This window comes from Sinocyclocheilus anshuiensis, unplaced genomic scaffold (assembly GCF_001515605.1).
Source record: "Sinocyclocheilus anshuiensis isolate Anshui unplaced genomic scaffold, SAMN03320099.WGS_v1.1 scaffold50, whole genome shotgun sequence".
NCBI lineage: Eukaryota > Metazoa > Chordata > Actinopteri > Cypriniformes > Cyprinidae > Sinocyclocheilus > Sinocyclocheilus anshuiensis.
Window position 1 is genome coordinate 136,594 of NW_015542382.1, and position 22,841 is coordinate 159,434.

Consider the following 22,841-nt stretch of genomic DNA (forward strand, 5'->3'; position numbering starts at 1 on the left):
ATATATATATATATATATATATATATACACATACATACACACACATACACATATACACACACACAAACACACAGTATATATATAATTCTGTCTCTGAGCTCTTCAGGCAGTTCCTTTGACCTCATGATTCTCATTTGCTCTGACATGCACTGTGAGCTGTAAGGTCTTATATAGACAGGTGTGTGGCTTTCCTAATCAAGTCCAATCAGTATAATCAAACACAGCTGGACTCAAATGAAGGTGTAGAACCATCTCAAGGATGATCAGAAGAAATGGACAGCACCTGAGTTAAATATATGAGTGTCACAGCAAAGGGTCTGAATACTTAGGACCATGTGATATTTCAGTTTTTATTTTTTAATAAATCTGCAAAAATGTCAACAATTCTGTGTTTTTCTGTCAATATGGGGTGCTGTGTGTACATTAATGAGGAAAAAAAATTAACTTAAATGATTTTAGCAAATGGCTGCAATATAACAAAGAGTGAAAAATTTAAGGGGGTCTGAATACTTTCCGTACCCACTGTATATATATATATATATAATTATGTACTATATATACTTACTTTCACACAAATTATGCTGATTATATTATTGAATATAATGAAAAAATATGAATTTAGATTTTTCAGGGTTATGTTTTGTATTGTACAATTGTACATCATAGACAATTATACAATTAGGACCTAATTTTCCCTTGTTTTCTAGATGTTTATATAATATACTTCTCTCTCTATTTTTGCGTTAGACACTAATGCAAAAATCCATAATTCTGCTCTCCTGCATTAATTGTTTCATTGCTGTTGTCCAATATTAAAAGTGTAATTTATGATGGTGGTGGTTCTTGGTTCAAAGCTAGATTAATAGCACTAATATTGTTCAGTGTATGAATGAGCCATCTGCTTCAGTGTAGATCTAAGCACGTCTTGGGAATTCGCATACTTATCTGCACATAATTCTTGTGCTGAAAGATTTTTGTTTAAATATGTGATGTGAGAAATATGTAACCAGCAATTGTGTAATCATGATAAGATGGTGCTGCATTGATCATGGATTGTTAGAACTATTTATTGACTGAGGTGACAGGAGATGGTGTTAAAGTTTGGTGCTGAACTTTGAGAGTTGTGCTGTAATTGCTTGGGTTCTGTGGGATCCAGAGGGTTCTGAATGATATTTGCATTCAGGGTTGGTTCCACTGCAGAGAGATAGAGAGGCCTTTGCGTTCTGATTGGTGGAGGAGTTGCTAGACAACAGATGTCTGGCCTGTTGGTAGGTGGACTACCTGTGGAGCTGGGGGTGGGGGCAGTTTATTAGTGATAGAAGGAGAGAGTTGTGATAAACTGATAAAAAAATGGGTAACTGAGTGATTTGAGCTAATGTGCATGCTATTTTATCCCCCTCACCCTCTTCACAACTTAATTTATTCCCTCCATCTGAACAAAAATGAGAGAAGGAGCTGAATGTGGCCTAAGGCTGAGCAGAGCTATTCATTTATGATCTCAATTCAAATTCAAATAAATCATGTTTTCATGTGATTCACCAGGCTTCATTTCACAACGAATCAGCTGCGATTATGGCTACGTGCAGAATTGCATACTAGCATGCATCTCATGCTATTTTAGCAGTATTTTATGCATACTGTGCACAGTACACATTAAATACCTGAATGACATTTGCCAAAATGTGCAGTATTCATGTATTTTGTGAGTCTTTCATTTCTAGCATAACAAATTACCCTTTCTTTTTAAAGGGCAGCTTAAAGAGATAGTTCCCCTAAAAATAAAAATCCTGTCATTATTTACACACCTTCAAGTTGTTCCAAACCTGTTTACCTCTTTCATTTGTTGAGCTCAAAAGAAGCTATTTTGAAGAATGTTGGTAACTAGACAATTGATGGTAGCCATTGACTTCAGTAGCATGGAAAAAAAAACAATACTATTGAAGTCAATGGCTACCATCAGCTGATTGGTTACCAACATGCTCAACAGATGAAATAAATGACACGAGTGTGAGTGTTTCATTTTTGGGTGAATCATCCCTTTAACCCCAACACATTTTTACACAAAAATTAATTCAGAATGCAAAATAACCCTTTCTGGGATGAATTTAGCATGAATTTAGCATTCAGCGGAATGAGGTCCTGTGAAACAACGCAGCATACTACACTTTGAAGCATTTATCATTGCCTATTGACTGTTTCGTTTTCTAGGTAGGCAGTATATATGTACACTATGCAGTAAGGAGGCTTTATTAATTTGTTTATCTCTGTAATTGTCTTAATGGCTTGTTAATTTTATTGTGACTGATGTGAGATGCTTTGAATTCTGAATCGTGTCACATGATTCTTTGGAGAATTGTGTTTTTTTTCTGATTGCCAGTTAAGTTTAGTATGTTTTTTTAATATCAGATTAGTACAGAAGAGAGAAGAGCGCATGTGGTTATTTATAGTTTTCTGCAGGTCAGAGTGCCATCTGCCCTGAATACACCCTCACAGGCATCAAAACACTGTCCTCTGGTGGTGATTCAAAGATCTGCAGTCTCTCACACAAGCACTAGACGTGAAGCGCCTTATTGGTTGAAACATGTCCAGTATATCAGTTATAGTCTCAACAAATTGTTTTTTTGAATTCTGTTTCAGATCACCAGAAGCTGGAGAGAGAGGCCCGGATTTGCCGTCTCTTGAAACACCCGAATATTGGTAATGGATTCAGTTTTTCCCAAGACGTTTTTTTTTAATTTTTTTACCAGAGATTTGTATTACCTAATGGTAACTAAAGATGAGAAAATGACAGATAAAATTCTCTTTGTAGTTCGACTCCATGACAGCATATCGGAGGAGGGCTTCCATTACCTTGTTTTTGATCTGTAAGTATATTAATTCAGTCTCTTCCTTACTTCTTATTAGGCTTTCTTTTCTATCTTTGCTTTCTCAGAGTCGGTGTGGTTAGTATTAGACTGCCCCATTTACAAAGTGCTACTGATATTTATGTGATAGCAGGACAGTGCCCAGAGGGCAGCCTTCGGCAAATCTCTGAGTCAGTGAGCCCATTTTCAGCATTGCTTTATAGAAGTGACTTATAGAATGTTTTTTTTTTGTTGCTACATTCATACTGCAGCTGCATACAGTTGCCAGTCCTGTTTTAGAGTGTTAAATAGTTACGTTCACAAACAAATAATAAACTAACATGACAACCCCATTCTTATAACATTGCCCTTTAAGCTGTAGAATAATCCAATTTTTTAAACGTTTTTTAAATGTATTTTCAAGCTTATTTATTTGAAAATTATGGTAAAAAACAGCAATAGTGTTAAATATTAACATTGTTTTCTATTTGAATATATTTAAAACATTTAAATTAAATAACTGAAAATTATTTATTTTTTCAAATTAGGATTTGGTACTTAATTATCAGTTATTATTGGGGATCAATTATTATGATTCTTATATATTAATATCAATGTTTTTGCTGCTTTATATTTTTGTGGAAACTGGTACATTTTTTTCAGGATTCTTTCATGAATAGAAAGTTCAATGAACAGCATTTATTCAAAATAAAAATAAAAATATTTGAAATTGTCACTTTCGTACAATTTAATGTGTCCTCACTGAATAAAAGTATTTTAAAAAATCTTACTTACTGACTTACTGACTTTTGAATGCTAGTGTATCAAAAATATTGTTGATCAGCAAAAACTGTTTCAACAGTGATAACAATCAGAAAGGTTTCTTGAGTGCTAATTCAGTGTATTAAAATGATTTCTAAATGATCATGTGACACTGAAGACTGGAGGAATGATGCTAAAATTCAGCTTTGCCATCAGAAATAAACTTTTTTTAATATATGCAAATAGAAAACAGTTATATTAAATTGTAATAATATTTAACAGTATTACTGTTTTTACTGTATTTTTGATCAATTAAATGCAGCCTTAGTGAGCATCTTTTAAAAACATTAAAATCACAATTATTACAAACTTTTGACTGGTATGTTATTTTATTGTATATGAACAGGACAATTCAAGTCACATCTGTTTGTGAATACGGTTGTCGATCCTAAACACTGGCTGTATGAATATAGCCTTTGAAATAGAGCAGACCAGTGAATTGTGATGACTCCTGTCTGCATGACATCAAGAAATGTCTTCTGTCGTGAATGCTTATGTTGTAGTTTTGCTAGTAGCTGATGTGGCTGATGGGAGAAAGGCAGGCAAACAGAGAGGAGAACACAAGGACAAACAAGCAGAGAGAAACAAGAAGAGAGACACAAGCTGTCATATTCACTAATATTCAACTGTTTGTGACCCAGATTCACACAGTATGACAACCGCTTGCACTGCTATTTTTGAATACTGTCAGATTTTGTACGAATAAACATACAGTGTTGATTTTTAGTTTAGGCTTTGAATAGAGCTCAACAATACAGCTCACTTTGTCATTGGACTATAGCTTACAGAAGCTACAGCCAAACAGTACAATGTTACAAAATATAGAAAAACACTTTTCAAACAAGCATTGTTGAAAGACATAATGGAATTAGTCTTGTTAGTCTGTTTAAATGCTATAACATCTCATATTTGGCAAATGTAGATAGGTTGTCCTTAGCAAATCTGTTGTTTCAGTTACAAATGTTGATATAAATTGTTGCTTCTCTAATTCAAATCATACTAAAAACTCTATTTTTCAGGTAGGTGAAATGTAAATGCATGTTGTAGAGTACAACGACCAGGCAATTCCTTGTGAAAATTAATTTTTGCACTTTAATTAATAGTACATAAATAGTGTACTTTAATTCTCAAAAGTATATATATTTTTTAAATGTTGTACTTGCAGATATAATATTAATGAAAGAAAAGGCCACTTAAGTGTGGAGAGAGAGCTGTTTCGTAACACACTTCAGTATACTTAATATTGCCAAAATAAAAGTTTTACTTAAAAAATAAATTTTAAAGCATTGTTTTAATCATGTTTTGTCAGGCTTTACAAAAGTACACTTATTTTAATGTGTTGACTGACATACTACAGTACATGTAATGTATTTAATGTAATATAATTTCATCTGTAAGTTTAAAGTTAAATTATTTTAAATGTACTAAATTCTAACGGCCTATTACAAATGTGTAAATACAAATATACTTAAATGTATGCATGACATTAACAGTAACAAGCAAATAACAAGTGTGCAGTTCACACCTAAGTATATTATTTAAAAATATATTATTTCTGTGATATGTACTTTTTTTTATAAAAGTATGCTAAAGCATGCTTCTTTTTTTTCACAAGGGATGTCTTTGCTTCAATCAGTGTGCTTTTTTGATTAAAAGGTCCTTTCCACAGACACCATGTTGAGTGTCACCATAATGGTCTGTCTACCTCCATCATACTGTCTATTGTTACTCTACTCTACAGTGTAATTATCCACCGCTATCTTGCAAAAACTCCCCACTGTGGGGACTATGGTAATTACCATTTCTATGGTAACAGTGACTTCTCTGATTGCTGAATCTGACTTCAGGACTTTTAGGATTCAGGATAGAAAAGCGCTTCATCAGGAATGAAACATATTTTGAAATTACATTGCTTTTATGAAAGCATGTAGCAAAAGAAGAAAAAAAACAATAACTTTACATATTGACCTTTGACCTCAGGGTTACTGGAGGTGAGCTGTTTGAAGACATTGTAGCAAGAGAGTACTACAGCGAGGCTGATGCCAGGTAAGAACATTCAGACAGACATATTATAACAGTAGCGCATTAGAACATTCATAACGTCAAGTTTGTTCTATATAAAATATGCTTACAGACAGTTCTTTTAGGTCGCACACATTTGTGAGCCTGTTTCGCTGTGTGCAAGTTATTTATACCGATGATAAATTATACACTGCTTGCCTTCACAGCCTCGCCTCCTTGAGTGTAATTTTGCATGTGTAAAGGAAAATGTGCTTGTGTGTCTTTGGGGCTGGAAAAGAAAGTGTGTGGCATGTTATTTATAGATGATTAATGACTGCATGCATTCATGAATGTATAATTCTATGTACAATCCTCCACAACTTCATAAAAGGTTGATAAAGTCCCTATTATCTCTATTTTCCTCTAAGTTCCCTCTTTTTACTGATTATGTTGCTTGATTTTTTTTGTTACTTGTGTTCCTTCCGCCTGCCTTTGTCACACTTCCCCTCTGTCTTACCTTTCTCTTTCACTGCCTCTCTCTCTCTCTTAGTCACTGCATTCAGCAGATTTTGGAGAGCGTTCATCACTGCCATGTTAATGGGATCGTCCACAGGGATCTGAAGGTCAGGACACACACACACACACACACTTATGCTTCTCCAGACAGTGGTGCTCAATGTAGCATAGTCCAGTACCAAATTTAGCACAGTCTGATGTAGCCGGATCTCGTATTGTCGAACAGAAAATAGCCTTGCTGTGTCTGAGAATTTAATATTGTATCCTTTCATCTACTGAAATCTTCACAAAGCCTTTTAGCTAGTGAAAATCAATCCACATTTGTGCAGATACAATTCAGACTTTGACAGATTTAGCTTTTTTGTTCTTTGGCCAAAATGTCTTTCAACCTGCTGAGAAGGAATGAGTCATCATAGCATGGCTGTGCTGTTAATAAACCTTTTATTCAGTAAATAGCTACTTTTAGAAAAGTCATTACATAAGGGAGAATTAAGACCATTTAGTGATATGCTTGTGTGTCTCTATGCTGTTCTTAAAGCCTGAGAATTTGCTGTTGGCCAGTAAGATGAAGGGGGCAGCAGTTAAGCTTGCTGACTTTGGTTTGGCCATAGAGGTCCAGGGTGACCAGCAGGCATGGTTTGGTAAGTACCACAAAAAATAGATAGAGATAGATAGATAGATGTGCGGAAGTAGTGCTGAAGTCCAGCTAAAGATATACTTAAGTATATTTGATTGTGCTAAAGTGGAACTATTGCAAGTATACTTCAGGTACACTTTAAATTTAAAATGTTAAGCATTTATGCATTTCTTGCATTTAAAGACTGATATTATAGATCATACAATCCTTATTAGTAGTGATATTAAAACACTCAGGCGTAATATTAAGAAATGTGCATTGTGCGATAAAGAAATACTCCAAATAAATTTTATATATAAGTTTTTATATCAGCAAGTATTAACTGATATGCCAATAAATATGCTAATGGATTTGGAGTATGCTCAGTTTGAATAATTATATTAATTATATTTTAAATAGAAAAGTTCAGTTGTTTGGGGCCAGTATGTCTTTTTTTAATAATAATACTTTTATTCAGCAAGGATGTTAAATTTAATTATGGATATGTTTAGGACATTAAGTACATTTAGTACATTGCTATCTTGGCAACTAGCCAAAGTAAAGTAACGAAAATTTATTTTTTTAATGGTTTTAGTTTAACTTTAATAACCTGGCAACACAGGTATAAATTACATTTTAATATATATTAAAATAGAAAACATTCATTTAAAATTGTAATATGAACAAGAATAACAAAATTAATGTTTTACTGTATATTTGATCATATAAATGCAACCTTATTTTTCATAAGAGACTCACAAACATTAAAAAATCTTACAGGCCCCAAACTTTTGAATGGTGTATGTTTGTACTTTTTATAATGACGTGTATTTAATTAAAACAAGTTTGCTACAAAAAATAGTTCTTGATTAGTACGTAATCAGGATCAGTCGAGGCTGCAAAAACAGAATTTTATAGGGAACACTGTTTTATTAGTAATTTTGCTGTAAACATTTTTGCATGACTAAGCTTATACATGCCACCTGGGCAAAATACACTTTTAAATATTCTACAAAATAATAATTTAATACTATAGAAACGGCTTCCTTATTTTTCTAAACTGCTCTCTCTGTTCAGGTTTTGCTGGTACTCCAGGGTACCTGTCCCCAGAGGTCTTGAGGAAAGATCCTTATGGCAAACCGGTGGACATGTGGGCCTGCGGTAAGGGAGGAATGAGTCACAAAAATATCAGACTCGTAAGTGAGTCGGTGTGATGGATGTCACTGTTGAAGCTCATTAACTGATTATTAAATTATTGCAGCCTGAGTTTTTAAGCAGCATTGAATCTAATCTGCTAAATGGAGTGTGCCTGGCAAATTGTCTTTCTGTTTTTAGGCTTAAAACTAGTTAGTCCAATTAAAGCAGTTGAATGAATGTTTCAATTTAGCCTTGATGTTAAAATGATTGCACAATTATTCAAATTCACCATTAGGAAGTTCTTCCCATTTAAAAAAGATGTTAGATGGTAATACCATGGTGCTTTCTGAATGGTACTGAATTATTACCGTAATCGTGTATCATACCTCGGGACTGTCATCCAAAGTTAAAAGCAACATTACTATGGTAGATGTCCAAAAAATATAGTAGTACCAGAGTACCATGTTCATTTGATTCCACCGTACTCAGTGTTTGAATATAACTGATTAAGTACAGACATCTTAGCTGAATTTATGACCAGATTATTTGATACTCAAGCATTTGCTTGAAGAATATTCCTCTCTCAATGTGGCCGTAATAGTATATGTGTTTCATAGGTGTGATTCTCTACATTCTGCTGGTTGGATATCCACCATTTTGGGATGAAGACCAGCATCGCCTCTATCAGCAGATTAAGGCTGGTGCATATGACGTGAGTCTGAATTTCCAATGATTTGCCTGCACAGTGTTCACTACAAGATTATTAAAGCTATTACAGCTACAAATGCAACATCTGATTATATTGCTAAAAACTCTGATGATAAATTGATGTCATCTTCAGTTCCTTGGCTTCCTACAAATTCATACAAAAATGATTAAATGATGGATTCTTGTGTTGTATCTTATGTCTGTATGTAGTTTCCTTCTCCTGAGTGGGACACTAACCAGTGAGCTGGTTTGCTTGTTTGACACACTTCCCTGTTACTCCGAGATACTAATTACCCTTGTTTGCATGAAATCAAACAGATTACATTCATAACGTCAACTAGCATTTAGTCTTGAACGTACATGCAATGTTTTAAACAAAAAAAACTGCAAGTTTCAAATGCAAATATGCATTTTCAATAATAAAATACAAAACAAGTACGTTATGAATGTAATCACAATATAATAATTCTGAGTTATTGGGAGAGTAAACGTTTTCTGTCTTGCTCATAGAAGTATTTTGAATGCTCGATCATTTTCTGGTTACATTTCTGTCTGGATATGTTCATGTACATCCTGGAATGTTACATTTATATATACGGTATAATTCATAGGTTTAGCATTTACATATGATGGTTGTTACCAAAAATATAGTTGGAAACATGTTATAATAGAACGATAGAAAGCTTAGATTCAGCGTAATAGCTGTATGGTCGTCTGCACTTAATTTGTAATAAGCTGTATTCTAAAGCAACTTTTTTTTTCGAGGGCAAGTGTGTGCGCTTCTGTGAAATATATTTGCATGCTATTTTGGAAAAAAATATTATTTTTTACATTATATTATATATTTACAATATCTATGCACATAGCACAACAGTTCAATTATCATGACATTTATAAAGGTAATTAAATATATTTAATAGGATGATTTCTGTTATTTAAGGGTAAAAAAGTCACTTTTATATATTTTCCTGTTTACCAACGAGGAGATTACAGCCACAGACTGAGAAAATTGTACACAGTATATCACACATCCTACAACACACATCCTCTAAAAATAGAGTTGCTTATTTTGGTTTAAATTGTGTCCTGAGTTTAATATTTTCTATCCCTTAGCCGTTTGTGTACCAAGAGTCTCTATCCTAAAAATGAATTATTTGAATTGTTTCTCCTGCCTGAGGTCTTATGACACAATAAGGAGAACAATAATCCCAGAATGCCTGCTGCATGTGCCTTCATGGATTTATAATGTTATTATGCATAAATAATCATGGTTTCCTTTTATTTTTCATCCAACAGCAGCCAAGAGCTTGTTGAACAAGAAGTCAGATGGTGTGAAGGTGGGTTAAATCTGTTTCCTATTCATCTTTTGGCAAAACTAAGATGTATAAAGAACATCAGTACTTGGCAAAGCCTGAGAATAATCTTGCAGCAGAACATTGTGCATCCTTTAGGTTTGCATTTGTTTTTTGGACGTTTTTCCCAGAAATTCTGAGGTCTTTAATTGGATCAGTTTCCAATTCAACAACAATATAGTTAATATATTAGAGTGCTGTGTGGCATTTTGATAAATTCCATTTCAATTCCAATTTTCAGGTTTTATTTAGGAAATTGTTTACATTTTGGCAATAAAAGTTTATTTGGACCTTTCAGTCATTAATAAAATGTTTAGTTCCTTCCCTGAATTTGCTGGAAATTAAATGGAATTACCCATCATTGTCACTTTTAATTTTGAATGTGTATATGAATGTGTATTCCATTGTTCTAGCACTATGGGGGGAATTCACTAAAAATTATTTTTAGGGATTCACTAAAGAAATTATGCAAATCAAGTAAAAAGTACAGACACCATGCAGACAAACATATTTTTTGCTTCTGAATGCAGATCATTAGAAATAAATTGCAATCTAAATAAGCCTAATGTAGAAAGGAGGACTTGTTTCCTAAAATGAACAATTACTTAATTTGAATACATGGAGCAGCACTATGCCAGACAGCACAAAAGATGCGGGTTTTTGTGTTGAAATACTGTTTAGTGAATTTGCCCCATACTTTTCCCCCAATATGTTTCATTTCCCGAGTTTCTTGTTTCAGTTTGCTTTCTGTTCTAGAATTTTATTTTCTCATAATTTCTTCTAAAACAATTCATAAGAGGTTTCTGACACAAATTTAAAAAAATGTGATGTTGGTTTGTCGCATGTGTTACTCATGTGTCTTTTATGTCTTTATCAGATTTTACATAAGAAAAAATGAAATTAATTAGGCATCTCTCACAAAACATATTTTTAAAAATAAGTTAAGAAAGGATATAAATTATTTAAAAAAAAAGCCGTGTTGTTGTTAAAAAATATTAATAATGTGCATTGCCAATCACAACCTATTTTACTTTCATAATGTGACATTTTAAACAGGATATTCCACTTGAAAATATATAGTGGTGGGACTTGTATTTTAAGCATTAGAAAAGAATAACAATGCCTAAATGGCTATTTGGTTAACATTATCCAGTAGCCCACTGGCCACTTTGATTAATATTATAAATATATAATTTTTTTATAAAAAATGTTTGGGGGGGAGGGGTATTGTGCACTAATGAATCATTCACCATAAGACCTTAATGCAGAAACATGCAATAAGAAAGTAAATGGGTGCAATTCTGGTATATGGTAAGTATAAAAAGTTAATTTATAAAGCAAAAAACAGAAATTAATTAATTAATTAATTAATTTTGAAAAAATCTCAGGACCTTTAATTTTATAATTCAATTCTTTTGTTATTTGTGGCACAATTTGTGTTTGTGAGTTGCTGTATCATCAGATCATCCATCATCAGTTCCCTCGTGCGTATCTGTGTTCCTCAGTATATCTGTGTATTTCTACATCTGTGTATTTTGGATGCCCTGTCACAGCACTCCTGTTGTCCCCCAGTCTTGTGTAATTTTGTAACCCTAGTGTGATGCAGTAAACCCCATCAGTGTGATATTTGGTAATGTGTGATCTGCTCCTTGTCCCACTTGCAGGTTAACAACAAAACCAACCTAGCCAGCAGCCCCAAAGACACAGGCCCTGCCCCAGCACTGGTACCCACGACAACAACCCCGCCCCTTGCACAACATCACCCCTGTAGACCCTCCCCCTGTAACCAACAAGCCAGATTTGCTTACCTTTTCATCATACCACAATAGCTCTTTTCCAAAATCCAGTGAGCTGCCTTATTGTCTACTACCTACATAGGCAACTAGTTTCCAAGGCAACTATCAAACATTCTCATAAGTGATCAAATGAACACAAATGGCGTTCCTGCATAAAGCTAATTATACAATTCACATTTGATTCCAGCATATTTAAATGTTAGCATGTTGCTAAGCTAACACAAGCAGAAAACATATACCCAGATGTTGGGTGAAATACTGAAATTTTAATTAGGTTGTACTATTTTTCATGTTTCAGTACATACAGTACAAATATTTGTAGTCAATATTTCTTATGTTGCATTGCATTCTGGGATTGGTTTGTCTTAAAAGGATATTTATGATGCTGCCTTAGGATTTTGTCTAATGTTGCTGCCTATATTTTGGAACAGCTTTGGCATTGTTTGTCTAGATAAGCTAATAAGCTAATGCTTCACTTTTATGCCTTAAACTGAGTACAGTATTTTTAAGGTATATAAACTAACTTAAGATCATGTGAACATCATATTTTCATATCGAACTAAAATGAAAGACAACATATGCAAGGAAAACCAAGGGTTTGTAAATCTGGCACTGTTGGTGTGTCGTCTAACCAAAGTTCAGAGTCCTTGCATGATTTTACTCACCTCTCATGTCACCTTTATGTCACACATGTGTTGTTCTTCCATTTGAAATTCCAGGAAATTTAGGGTTGTATTCAATCAAATTGTCTTTGAAACATCAAAAGCGACTGCTGCTACTTGATGTTTTGCAATGATACAGTTTTATGGCATCTCAAGCACAAAAATCCATATAGTGCTTGTGGTTTTGCTTGCACAGTCATGGTGTATTGCCATTAGCCTACTATTTTTGCCCATTTGTATTTCCCATTTGTTTAAATCTTAATCTTGTTGAATCAGATTGTCTTTCTCTGGCAGATGCATAATTGAAGTATTGGAGTGAATGTTGTGCAGTGCATGGCTGGTGTTAGCATTGCTTTGATAGGGTCATACGCTTGGAGCTCTTTGCTGTCTGTAGCTTGACATTGTTTGCCTTCCATAATGACACAGACATGCATGTAAACAAATGTCTCTCAGACTGACGACACTGTGACGCACTTGTACTGACACACAGAGTGTTTCTCTCTCTCTTCTGTCACACACACACACACACACACACACACACACACACAGGCACTCAGTGGGTGATGTTTCTTAGACAAATGACAAGTGTGTGTATGTAATCTTCTCTAATCTGGTGGTCATTAGACAAGACATCATCAGTTCCACTTAGTCCTGCTCCAAGACCACCAGGCTGATTAATTACATTGTATCTGTCAGGGTATGTGTGTGTAAGTGTCTGTGACCTAGGGATCACCTCATAGCAGTGATCCACAGCTTGTTTGTTTTAAAGAAAGAATATATCATATTGCAGGAGAAAACTGATCCAAAATCTATAGAATTTCTTGCTAATTATTTAGTAATTACCATAAACAGCAAATCAGATAAATGGCAAGCAATGTATTTAAAAGACATATACAGTAATATATATATGTCCATGGTTTTCACAGATATAAAAATATGCCATATATTTGTACTATGTGTATTTTAAGCATACACTACAAATCAAACGTTTTTGAAAGTAGTATCTCATTCTCATCAAGGCTGCATTTATTTGATCAAAATACAGTAAAAACAGTAATATTTTCCCTTGTGATCCTTCCGAAATCATTCTAATATGCTGATTTGGTGCTCAGGAAAGATTTCTTATATCAATGCTGAATTATTGATGATATATTTTATATATTTTGTGTGTAATATTTGCCATATATCTGATTTCTGTATGGGGGCAGTTAGAGCTAAATGCTTTTGCTATTCCTTGTGCTTTTGTTAATTGCTATTTGGTATTGTATGTGTGCACATGATTGCACTTCATTATAAGTTGCTTTGGTAAGAAAATGCCTGCTAAAATATATTTTAAAGCTATGCCAGATCCAATTATACTCCAAACAAATTGGACATTTTTGTTCCATCTCTGCATGAGCCGAACTGGATAAGGAGCCATTTTAGAGAATAATGATATGACTAATGAGTCTACTTCCAAAATATTAGAGGACAAATGCACATGCATAGAGATTTCAGGTTTATTTTTGAGGTGTAGTGTTGGCGATATGCATGGAAAACTTTCAGCATGAATGGGAGGAAGAAGGCTGTGTGTGTGTGTGTGTTTTGGATGGGGTCATTTGCATTTGCAATTCCATGCATGTTGTGTCTGGTACACAGCCATTATATGCCATTATGCTTTATCAAGCTTCTTTTCCATATACAAATAATGATCTTTTTTCACTCCCTTTCACTATTTCAGGAGCCACAAACTACCGTGATCCACAACCCAGTGGACAGAAACAAGGTAATATGATGCATTTTTGTTAGCGGAGGTGTATCGAAAATAGCGACACCAAATGAGACTGTGTCCAGTGTCCAGTCTGAAGGTGATTCATATGTGTTCTTTCACATTTCTCCAGGAGTCTACAGAGAGTGCCAACACAACTATCGAGGACGAGGACCTTAAAGGTAAAGCTTGGCGTTTCCCTGGCCGCGTGTCTGCCCGTAGACGTGCCATTTGTTGCTGTTTTCCCTCCCCAATATGTCTTCCATCTGTGCTTCTCCTCAGTCATATGTACACTCTTTCTTGTTTATTTTCCCCAACAAATTTGTATTGCCCGTTGCAGCCATTCTCTTCTCCCCTTCATCCTTCGTTCGTTTCCCCGCATAAGGGTGTCTGTTTCAGTATTTCTTGTCGAGTGTGCTATTTGAAATGCCTTCTTTTTCGTTTGTCCTGCTCCTGTTGTTTCTTCCTCTCATTGGTTCAATGTACAGCCAGACGCTTTGGAAACCTCAGCATTAATTCAATCTGGCAACCTGCGGGCGGCCCGCAAAACTCCGAGCCCAAGCAGGCGCCCAACTCCTCGGTGCAGAGTAAGTCCGTAATGGGCAGGAGACAAAATCACCCCGTCCTCCCCTAACGTCGTTCAAAACCTTGTATGAACGAGAGGCCCCTCAACAAATCAAATCTGCCCTTTTAAGGATACTTTTTAATTGACAGCTCCAAACTTCATTCCTCATCAATGCTCCAAATGTTTTAATCCATCCAGCTGTTTCTATCAGACACACGTCTGTGTCTGCCTATTCTTCACGGACTGCGCATTTAAGGCCAAGAATATCATAAATCACAATAGTTATAAAGAACACATCAAATTCTAATTTAGCCTAACATTAAGACCATTTCATCCATCTGGTTTTCGAGAAAAAAAATGCCAACTCCAGTCTGTGAAGGAGAGGGAGACATAGATGCGTGTAGCATGTGTTAGATAGGCCTGATGGATTAAAAGCAAATCTCTGAATCAATAGAGAGATGCTCAAGTCGATGGGAAATCAGGTTTTAATGTGTAAGAACCAGAACGTTCTTTCAATGCACTCTTCATAAACAGACACCCTCTCACTGTCTCAAACGCTCTCGACGTGGGAGAAAGACTAGCGCTCTTCATTCTTGCCAGAAAACCACCTGACTGCCTTTTAGCTCTCTATAGGTGCTTGAGGCCTTCCGGTTGCACCACTAACAAACCCCTTCTCACCGAAAAGACTGTTCAGTTGACCTTTTGCCCCTGTGTCCTATAGGACTAGAGTCTGCATTATCCTGTATTGCACCCAACATTCCTAATACGGAGAGATCCACTGCACTAGGAGTGTACTTGCTCCGGTATTCCATCCTGCTCCATGCCTGAGAGCCTGATGTTTGCTCCTTCTGTTTAGTATCTCTCCCCCTTCCCACCAATCCAACCTGAAAAAAAAATCTAGATTTATTTGTGTATATTTAAACAAATAGACCCGCTTTGGATTTGTTTAAGCTCAGTAATATGGAATGGACCTAAACCAGTATTGAAAGGACAATACGCTGTTTTTCAACGTCAGATTCTGTTTGCACTTTATGTTGACATGACCATGAGACAAAAAGCATTTTGTCTAGATTCTGTGTTTCACATGATGAAATAAATATTTTTGATGTTATTTTAGGGCTGTCAATAGATGAAAAATATTAATTGAATTAAATGCAGTTTTCTGATTAATCAAATGAACTGCAGTTAAACATTTACATTAATTCCAATACATTTAGAAATGAATGTTAAATGTTTAAGACGTTAATCCCACTAAATAACACAATTGACAGCCCTGATTCTTTTACTATTGTTATTTTTTTTAACAAAACAAAAAAACATTCTGATATCTAATGAAACACAGAGGAGAATGGTGTTTCCACATATGCTAACAGCGGCATTATGCTGAATAATGAAAATGATGTTGAAAAAAAGGTTGAAGGCCCCATGTTACAAAGCATGTCCATGTTAAGAGAAAACAAGCATTAGACGGAATGCTTTTCTGAAGTAACGTCCTCTTTTTCTCATTTGAAAGCTGCAAACCCTTTTCCATCTCATTTGTCATTCAGTGCCTTCCGGGCGAAAGACATCAGCTAGAAGACGTATTCATGCCTTTTTTTCTTTTCATCTATTAATTTGCAGACACCATAAACTCAGTGCTGGAGAATGAGTGATTTAATGATATAATTAAGATTTCACATTAAATGAACTGTTAAATATTAAAAGTACAAAGTACATTTAACGTCTTTTTGCCCGGTGGGCTGGAGTTATTATGTCATCATCAGTAGACGTAGATACATTGCACTAGTTTTATTTGGTGCTTTCATAAGAAATTGCCTTTTTGACCAATTATGAGCCATCTCTTTGCTGTCCCTTAGCTTGCCAAGTTATCAATAAAGGTAAATTTAAACTTTAATACTTTGAATGAAAGTGTTGCCTGTGATTTTCTACCAGTAAACACTGCTCATTCTGAAACTCATCGTAGAGCACTAGGAGTACTAGGAATACGCTTTCCTTTGGGTGCCCTTTGTTTACCGAGTGTCAAAATTGCCTTTTGTTAATAATAAAGAAAACGGAACAACTACAGATTGTACATAGTCATTATATATAAAATTCACACAACCTCTATGTAAGCCAATTAGGGCTGGGTGATATAACCTCTTATAAAATCTTATTTAAAATCTGTATATCTCAATATTTACAGAATGTATTTGCTCTGAAATGGCTTGGAGGATGGAATTTTTTTCTGTCACACTTTATTTTAAGGTCCAACTCTCACCATTAACAAACCATTAACTATGATTTTTGCCTCAATAAACTCCTAATTTGCTGCTTATTGTTAGGTTTAGGAATTGGGTAGCGATGTGGAATATGGTCATGCAGAATATGTGCTTTAATAAACAGCCAATATGTTAATAATAGGCATGCTAATAAGCAACTATTCCTAACTTTTTCCTTTTTACTTAAAGTTTGTTAGTTTTTTATAGAAGTAGTCAGGTCCAGTTTTCCATGGTTTTTCACTAAATGAACAAGAAAATGTATATTTTATTTAAATGCATCTGTAAACTAATACATTACCTATATTTATTGTGCCATGCAGGAACTAAAGTAAACATGAGTGTTGTCACAAAAGAATCATTCAATCAGTTTTTAATTGATTCAATGAAATCAATGAATCAAACTTACGATCAGTCAACATTTAGTACATTACTGAACATCAATGAAGTTTAAATACACATTTCTGAGAGTGTAGTCAAAAAGTGATCGTGACAGACTCTTTAAGAAATGTAATGGCCAAATAAAAAGTGCTAATCATGCTAATTACGATATTTATGATTCATTGCTAATATATCGCCCAGCCCTGAAGCCAACTAAAACCTGCAAAGACAGAAGCGATAAAGGTTCACTGTAAATTTTGTCTGGTGCTTTCTAAACAAAGGTTTGCATTTTGTGGATTGCATAAATTCAGACAAGTTTTGAAATGAGTTGGGATGTTGAATAATAACATTGGTTCTCATGCTGCGAGGGTGTCTGACTCACTCTCTAGACGTCTCTGTGTGTTTTAGCTCGAAAGCAGGACATCATAAAGGTGACTGAACAGCTGATTGAATCCATCAACAACGGAGACTTTGAGAGTTACGCGTGAGTGAACGGTCAAACCTGTTGCTATGACAACCACAGAACGCTAATGCATTCCTTTATTTTCTCTTGATTACTGAGATTATATTTAATGGTCACCTTTTCACAACAGGTGCTCCATCTAGATTTAGATCCAAGCCTCACTTAATTACAGCTTTTGATGGGCAGAAATGGGAAGATTTCTAGTGTTTTTGTTTGTTTTTTACGAATGTCTGCACACAAATTAAGACTTTTAGCTTTACTTTCTACTCTATATCACAGAAAGATTTGCGATCCTGGTCTTACTTCCTTTGAGCCAGAAGCTTTGGGAAACCTGGTGGAGGGGCATGACTTTCACAGGTTCTACTTTGAGAATGGTATCTAGATCCATATCTTTTCACACTCAAAACTTAAAGAGAATATAGTTTTACAACAGTATTTTGATCACCGTATTTCTTTGTCATCTCCTTTAGCACTGTCCAAAGGTAATAAACCTGTACACACTATCCTACTGAACCCCCACGTGCACCTGATTGGGGAGGATGCAGCATGTATCGCGTACATCCGCCTGACCCAGTACATGGATGGCAGTGGGATACCACGCACCATGCAGTCAGAGGAGACCCGCGTCTGGCACCGTCGAGATGGCAAATGGCTGAACATACACTTCCATCGCTCTGGAGCCCCCAGCGTGCCCATCAAGTAAGACTCATAGAGTGTCTCTACTGTTTAATGTATGCGATAATAAATGTCATGATCACAAAAGGGTCATTCTCAGGAAAGTGCGTGAAAAGGTTTTTATCATTTCATTTGAAATGGTTTCTGCAGAGTCTGACCTTTCAAGAAATCAAAATTTGAAACACTTTTATTCAATGAGGATGCATTAAAGGGATAGTTCACCCAAAAAAGAAAATTCAGTCATTAATTACTCACCCTCCTGTCGTTCCAAGCCCGCAAGTCCGGGTTTCATTAAAAAATATCTTCATTTGTGTTGCGAAGATGAATGAAGGTCTTAAGGGTTTGGAACGATATGAGGGGGTGAGTAAATGGGTCATCGGATGCAAAATTCACTTTTACATCCTGTTTGAACATAAATGTGTGTTGGCAGTTTGTGTACACATCATGTACACACCCTATAATGATAAAAATCTACCCAGTGCTTTTTTGTAAATCCCCAATAGTAACGATTACTTTCTCAGATCAGGCTGTTCTGAGATTCTTGGCAGAGTGACCAAAGTCCCTTTCAAGGAAAGTCCGTTCACTCGGCCACCATATTTGCAATGCCTCCAGGCAGCTCAAACAAGACCAAGTCCAATCTAAATGAATGGGGGAATCCTGAAATCTCAAAAACTGCTTGCTGAACTTGTGATTAAATTACATATTTCAAATCAGCAACAAAATCTAAAATGAACTGCCCCATGAATGTTGTTTCTTATGCTCAAATAGCGTTTAAAAAGCTTATTTTTCAGGCTAGACCAGCCAATGCGCATGCGTAGTTCCAACGCGTTTATGACTGCGCACTAGACTTGTGCCGGTTTTCGGTAATGCGATATATCACGGTAATGAATATGCACGATATTGTTATCGTGGGCTCTTCTAAATACCGTGAATAATTACAATTACAAGTTATTCAGAATTTTGAATGCATTTTAAGAATACTTTTCCCATCAACTGGTCAAAATGCACAACATCGCTGTATGCTGCGTGAAAGACGCGTGTGCACTCTGATGTAAACAAGCGCGGACTAGAAGCACATGGCGGAACATGTGAGAGACGCTCTGGATGAAAGCGCACTTTCACTCTCTGACAGCAGATGGCGCTAAACTGCAGAAATAATAATAATAATAATAATAATAATTCATTTAAATGAATGCCAAGTTATCAATAAAGGTAAATTTAAACTTTAATACTTTGAATGAAAGTGTTGCCTGTGATTTTCTACCAGTAAACACTGCTCATTCTGAAACTCATCGTAGAGCACTAGGAGTACTAGGAATACGCTTTCCTTTGGGTGCCCTTTGTTTACCGAGTGTCAAAATTGCCTTTTGTTAATAATAAAGAAAACGGAACAACTACAGATTGTACATAGTCATTATATATAAAATTCACACAACCTCTATGTAAGCCAATTAGGGCTGGGTGATATAACCTCTTATAAAATCTTATTTAAAATCTGTATATCTCAATATTTACAGAATGTATTTGCTCTGAAATGGCTTGGAGGATGGAATTTTTTTCTGTCACACTTTATTTTAAGGTCCAACTCTCACCATTAACAAACCATTAACTATGATTTTTGCCTCAATAAACTCCTAATTTGCTGCTTATTGTTAGGTTTAGGAATTGGGTAGCGATGTGGAATATGGTCATGCAGAATATGTGCTTTAATAAACAGCCAATATGTTAATAATAGGCATGCTAATAAGCAACTATTCCTAACTTTTTCCTTTTTCCTTAAAGTTTGTTAGTTTTTTATAGAAGTAGTCAGGTCCAGTTTTCCATGGTTTTTCACTAAATGAACAAGAAAATGTATATTTTATTTAAATGCATCTGTAAACTAATACATTACCTATATTTATTGTGCCATGCAGGAACTAAAGTAAACATGAGTGTTGTCACAAAAGAATCATTCAATCAGTTTTTAATTGATTCAATGAAATCAATGAATCAAACTTACGATCAGTCAACATTTAGTACATTACTGAACATCAATGAAGTTTAAATACACATTTCTGAGAGTGTAGTCAAAAAGTGATCGTGACAGACTCTTTAAGAAATGTAATGGCCAAATAAAAAGTGCTAATCATGCTAATTACGATATTTATGATTCATTGCTAATATATCGCCCAGCCCTGAAGCCAACTAAAACCTGCAAAGACAGAAGCGATAAAGGTTCACTGTAAATTTTGTCTGGTGCTTTCTAAACAAAGGTTTGCATTTTGTGGATTGCATAAATTCAGACAAGTTTTGAAATGAGTTGGGATGTTGAATAATAACATTGGTTCTCATGCTGCGAGGGTGTCTGACTCACTCTCTAGACGTCTCTGTGTGTTTTAGCTCGAAAGCAGGACATCATAAAGGTGACTGAACAGCTGATTGAATCCATCAACAACGGAGACTTTGAGAGTTACGCGTGAGTGAACGGTCAAACCTGTTGCTATGACAACCACAGAACGCTAATGCATTCCTTTATTTTCTCTTGATTACTGAGATTATATTTAATGGTCACCTTTTCACAACAGGTGCTCCATCTAGATTTAGATCCAAGCCTCACTTAATTACAGCTTTTGATGGGCAGAAATGGGAAGATTTCTAGTGTTTTTGTTTGTTTTTTACGAATGTCTGCACACAAATTAAGACTTTTAGCTTTACTTTCTACTCTATATCACAGAAAGATTTGCGATCCTGGTCTTACTTCCTTTGAGCCAGAAGCTTTGGGAAACCTGGTGGAGGGGCATGACTTTCACAGGTTCTACTTTGAGAATGGTATCTAGATCCATATCTTTTCACACTCAAAACTTAAAGAGAATATAGTTTTACAACAGTATTTTGATCACCGTATTTCTTTGTCATCTCCTTTAGCACTGTCCAAAGGTAATAAACCTGTACACACTATCCTACTGAACCCCCACGTGCACCTGATTGGGGAGGATGCAGCATGTATCGCGTACATCCGCCTGACCCAGTACATGGATGGCAGTGGGATACCACGCACCATGCAGTCAGAGGAGACCCGCGTCTGGCACCGTCGAGATGGCAAATGGCTGAACATACACTTCCATCGCTCTGGAGCCCCCAGCGTGCCCATCAAGTAAGACTCATAGAGTGTCTCTACTGTTTAATGTATGCGATAATAAATGTCATGATCACAAAAGGGTCATTCTCAGGAAAGTGCGTGAAAAGGTTTTTATCATTTCATTTGAAATGGTTTCTGCAGAGTCTGACCTTTCAAGAAATCAAAATTTGAAACACTTTTATTCAATGAGGATGCATTAAAGGGATAGTTCACCCAAAAAAGAAAATTCAGTCATTAATTACTCACCCTCCTGTCGTTCCAAGCCCGCAAGTCCGGGTTTCATTAAAAAATATCTTCATTTGTGTTGCGAAGATGAATGAAGGTCTTAAGGGTTTGGAACGATATGAGGGGGTGAGTAAATGGGTCATCGGATGCAAAATTCACTTTTACATCCTGTTTGAACATAAATGTGTGTTGGCAGTTTGTGTACACATCATGTACACACCCTATAATGATAAAAATCTACCCAGTGCTTTTTTGTAAATCCCCAATAGTAACGATTACTTTCTCAGATCAGGCTGTTCTGAGATTCTTGGCAGAGTGACCAAAGTCCCTTTCAAGGAAAGTCCGTTCACTCGGCCACCATATTTGCAATGCCTCCAGGCAGCTCAAACAAGACCAAGTCCAATCTAAATGAATGGGGGAATCCTGAAATCTCAAAAACTGCTTGCTGAACTTGTGATTAAATTACATATTTCAAATCAGCAACAAAATCTAAAATGAACTGCCCCATGAATGTTGTTTCTTATGCTCAAATAGCGTTTAAAAAGCTTATTTTTCAGGCTAGACCAGCCAATGCGCATGCGTAGTTCCAACGCGTTTATGACTGCGCACTAGACTTGTGCCGGTTTTCGGTAATGCGATATATCACGGTAATGAATATGCACGATATTGTTATCGTGGGCTCTTCTAAATACCGTGAATAATTACAATTACAAGTTATTCAGAATTTTGAATGCATTTTAAGAATACTTTTCCCATCAACTGGTCAAAATGCACAACATCGCTGTATGCTGCGTGAAAGACGCGTGTGCACTCTGATGTAAACAAGCGCGGACTAGAAGCACATGGCGGAACATGTGAGAGACGCTCTGGATGAAAGCGCACTTTCACTCTCTGACAGCAGATGGCGCTAAACTGCAGAAATAATAATAATAATAATAATAATAATTCATTTAAATGAA

General features: G+C 35.6%; 1 protein-coding gene across 1 annotated transcript in view; it reads left to right on the forward strand.

Moving 5' to 3' along the window:
• The window catches only part of LOC107692674 (calcium/calmodulin-dependent protein kinase type II delta 2 chain-like), a 42,523-nt gene that overhangs the window by 16,650 nt on the left and 3,032 nt on the right, over window positions 1-22,841 (forward strand). The window contains exons 3-19 of the mRNA XM_016491841.1: window positions 2,638-2,697; window positions 2,810-2,864; window positions 5,646-5,711; window positions 6,217-6,289; window positions 6,721-6,823; window positions 7,876-7,959; window positions 8,553-8,647; window positions 8,854-8,882; window positions 9,911-9,980; window positions 11,660-11,719; window positions 14,174-14,218; window positions 14,334-14,382; window positions 14,689-14,787; window positions 16,622-16,642; window positions 17,810-17,885; window positions 18,144-18,238; window positions 18,335-18,563. Coding sequence (XP_016347327.1) covers window positions 2,638-2,697; window positions 2,810-2,864; window positions 5,646-5,711; window positions 6,217-6,289; window positions 6,721-6,823; window positions 7,876-7,959; window positions 8,553-8,647; window positions 8,854-8,882; window positions 9,911-9,980; window positions 11,660-11,719; window positions 14,174-14,218; window positions 14,334-14,382; window positions 14,689-14,787; window positions 16,622-16,642; window positions 17,810-17,885; window positions 18,144-18,238; window positions 18,335-18,563 — 1,309 coding nt within the window. The remainder of the gene's footprint in view (window positions 1-2,637; window positions 2,698-2,809; window positions 2,865-5,645; window positions 5,712-6,216; window positions 6,290-6,720; window positions 6,824-7,875; window positions 7,960-8,552; window positions 8,648-8,853; window positions 8,883-9,910; window positions 9,981-11,659; window positions 11,720-14,173; window positions 14,219-14,333; window positions 14,383-14,688; window positions 14,788-16,621; window positions 16,643-17,809; window positions 17,886-18,143; window positions 18,239-18,334; window positions 18,564-22,841) is intronic.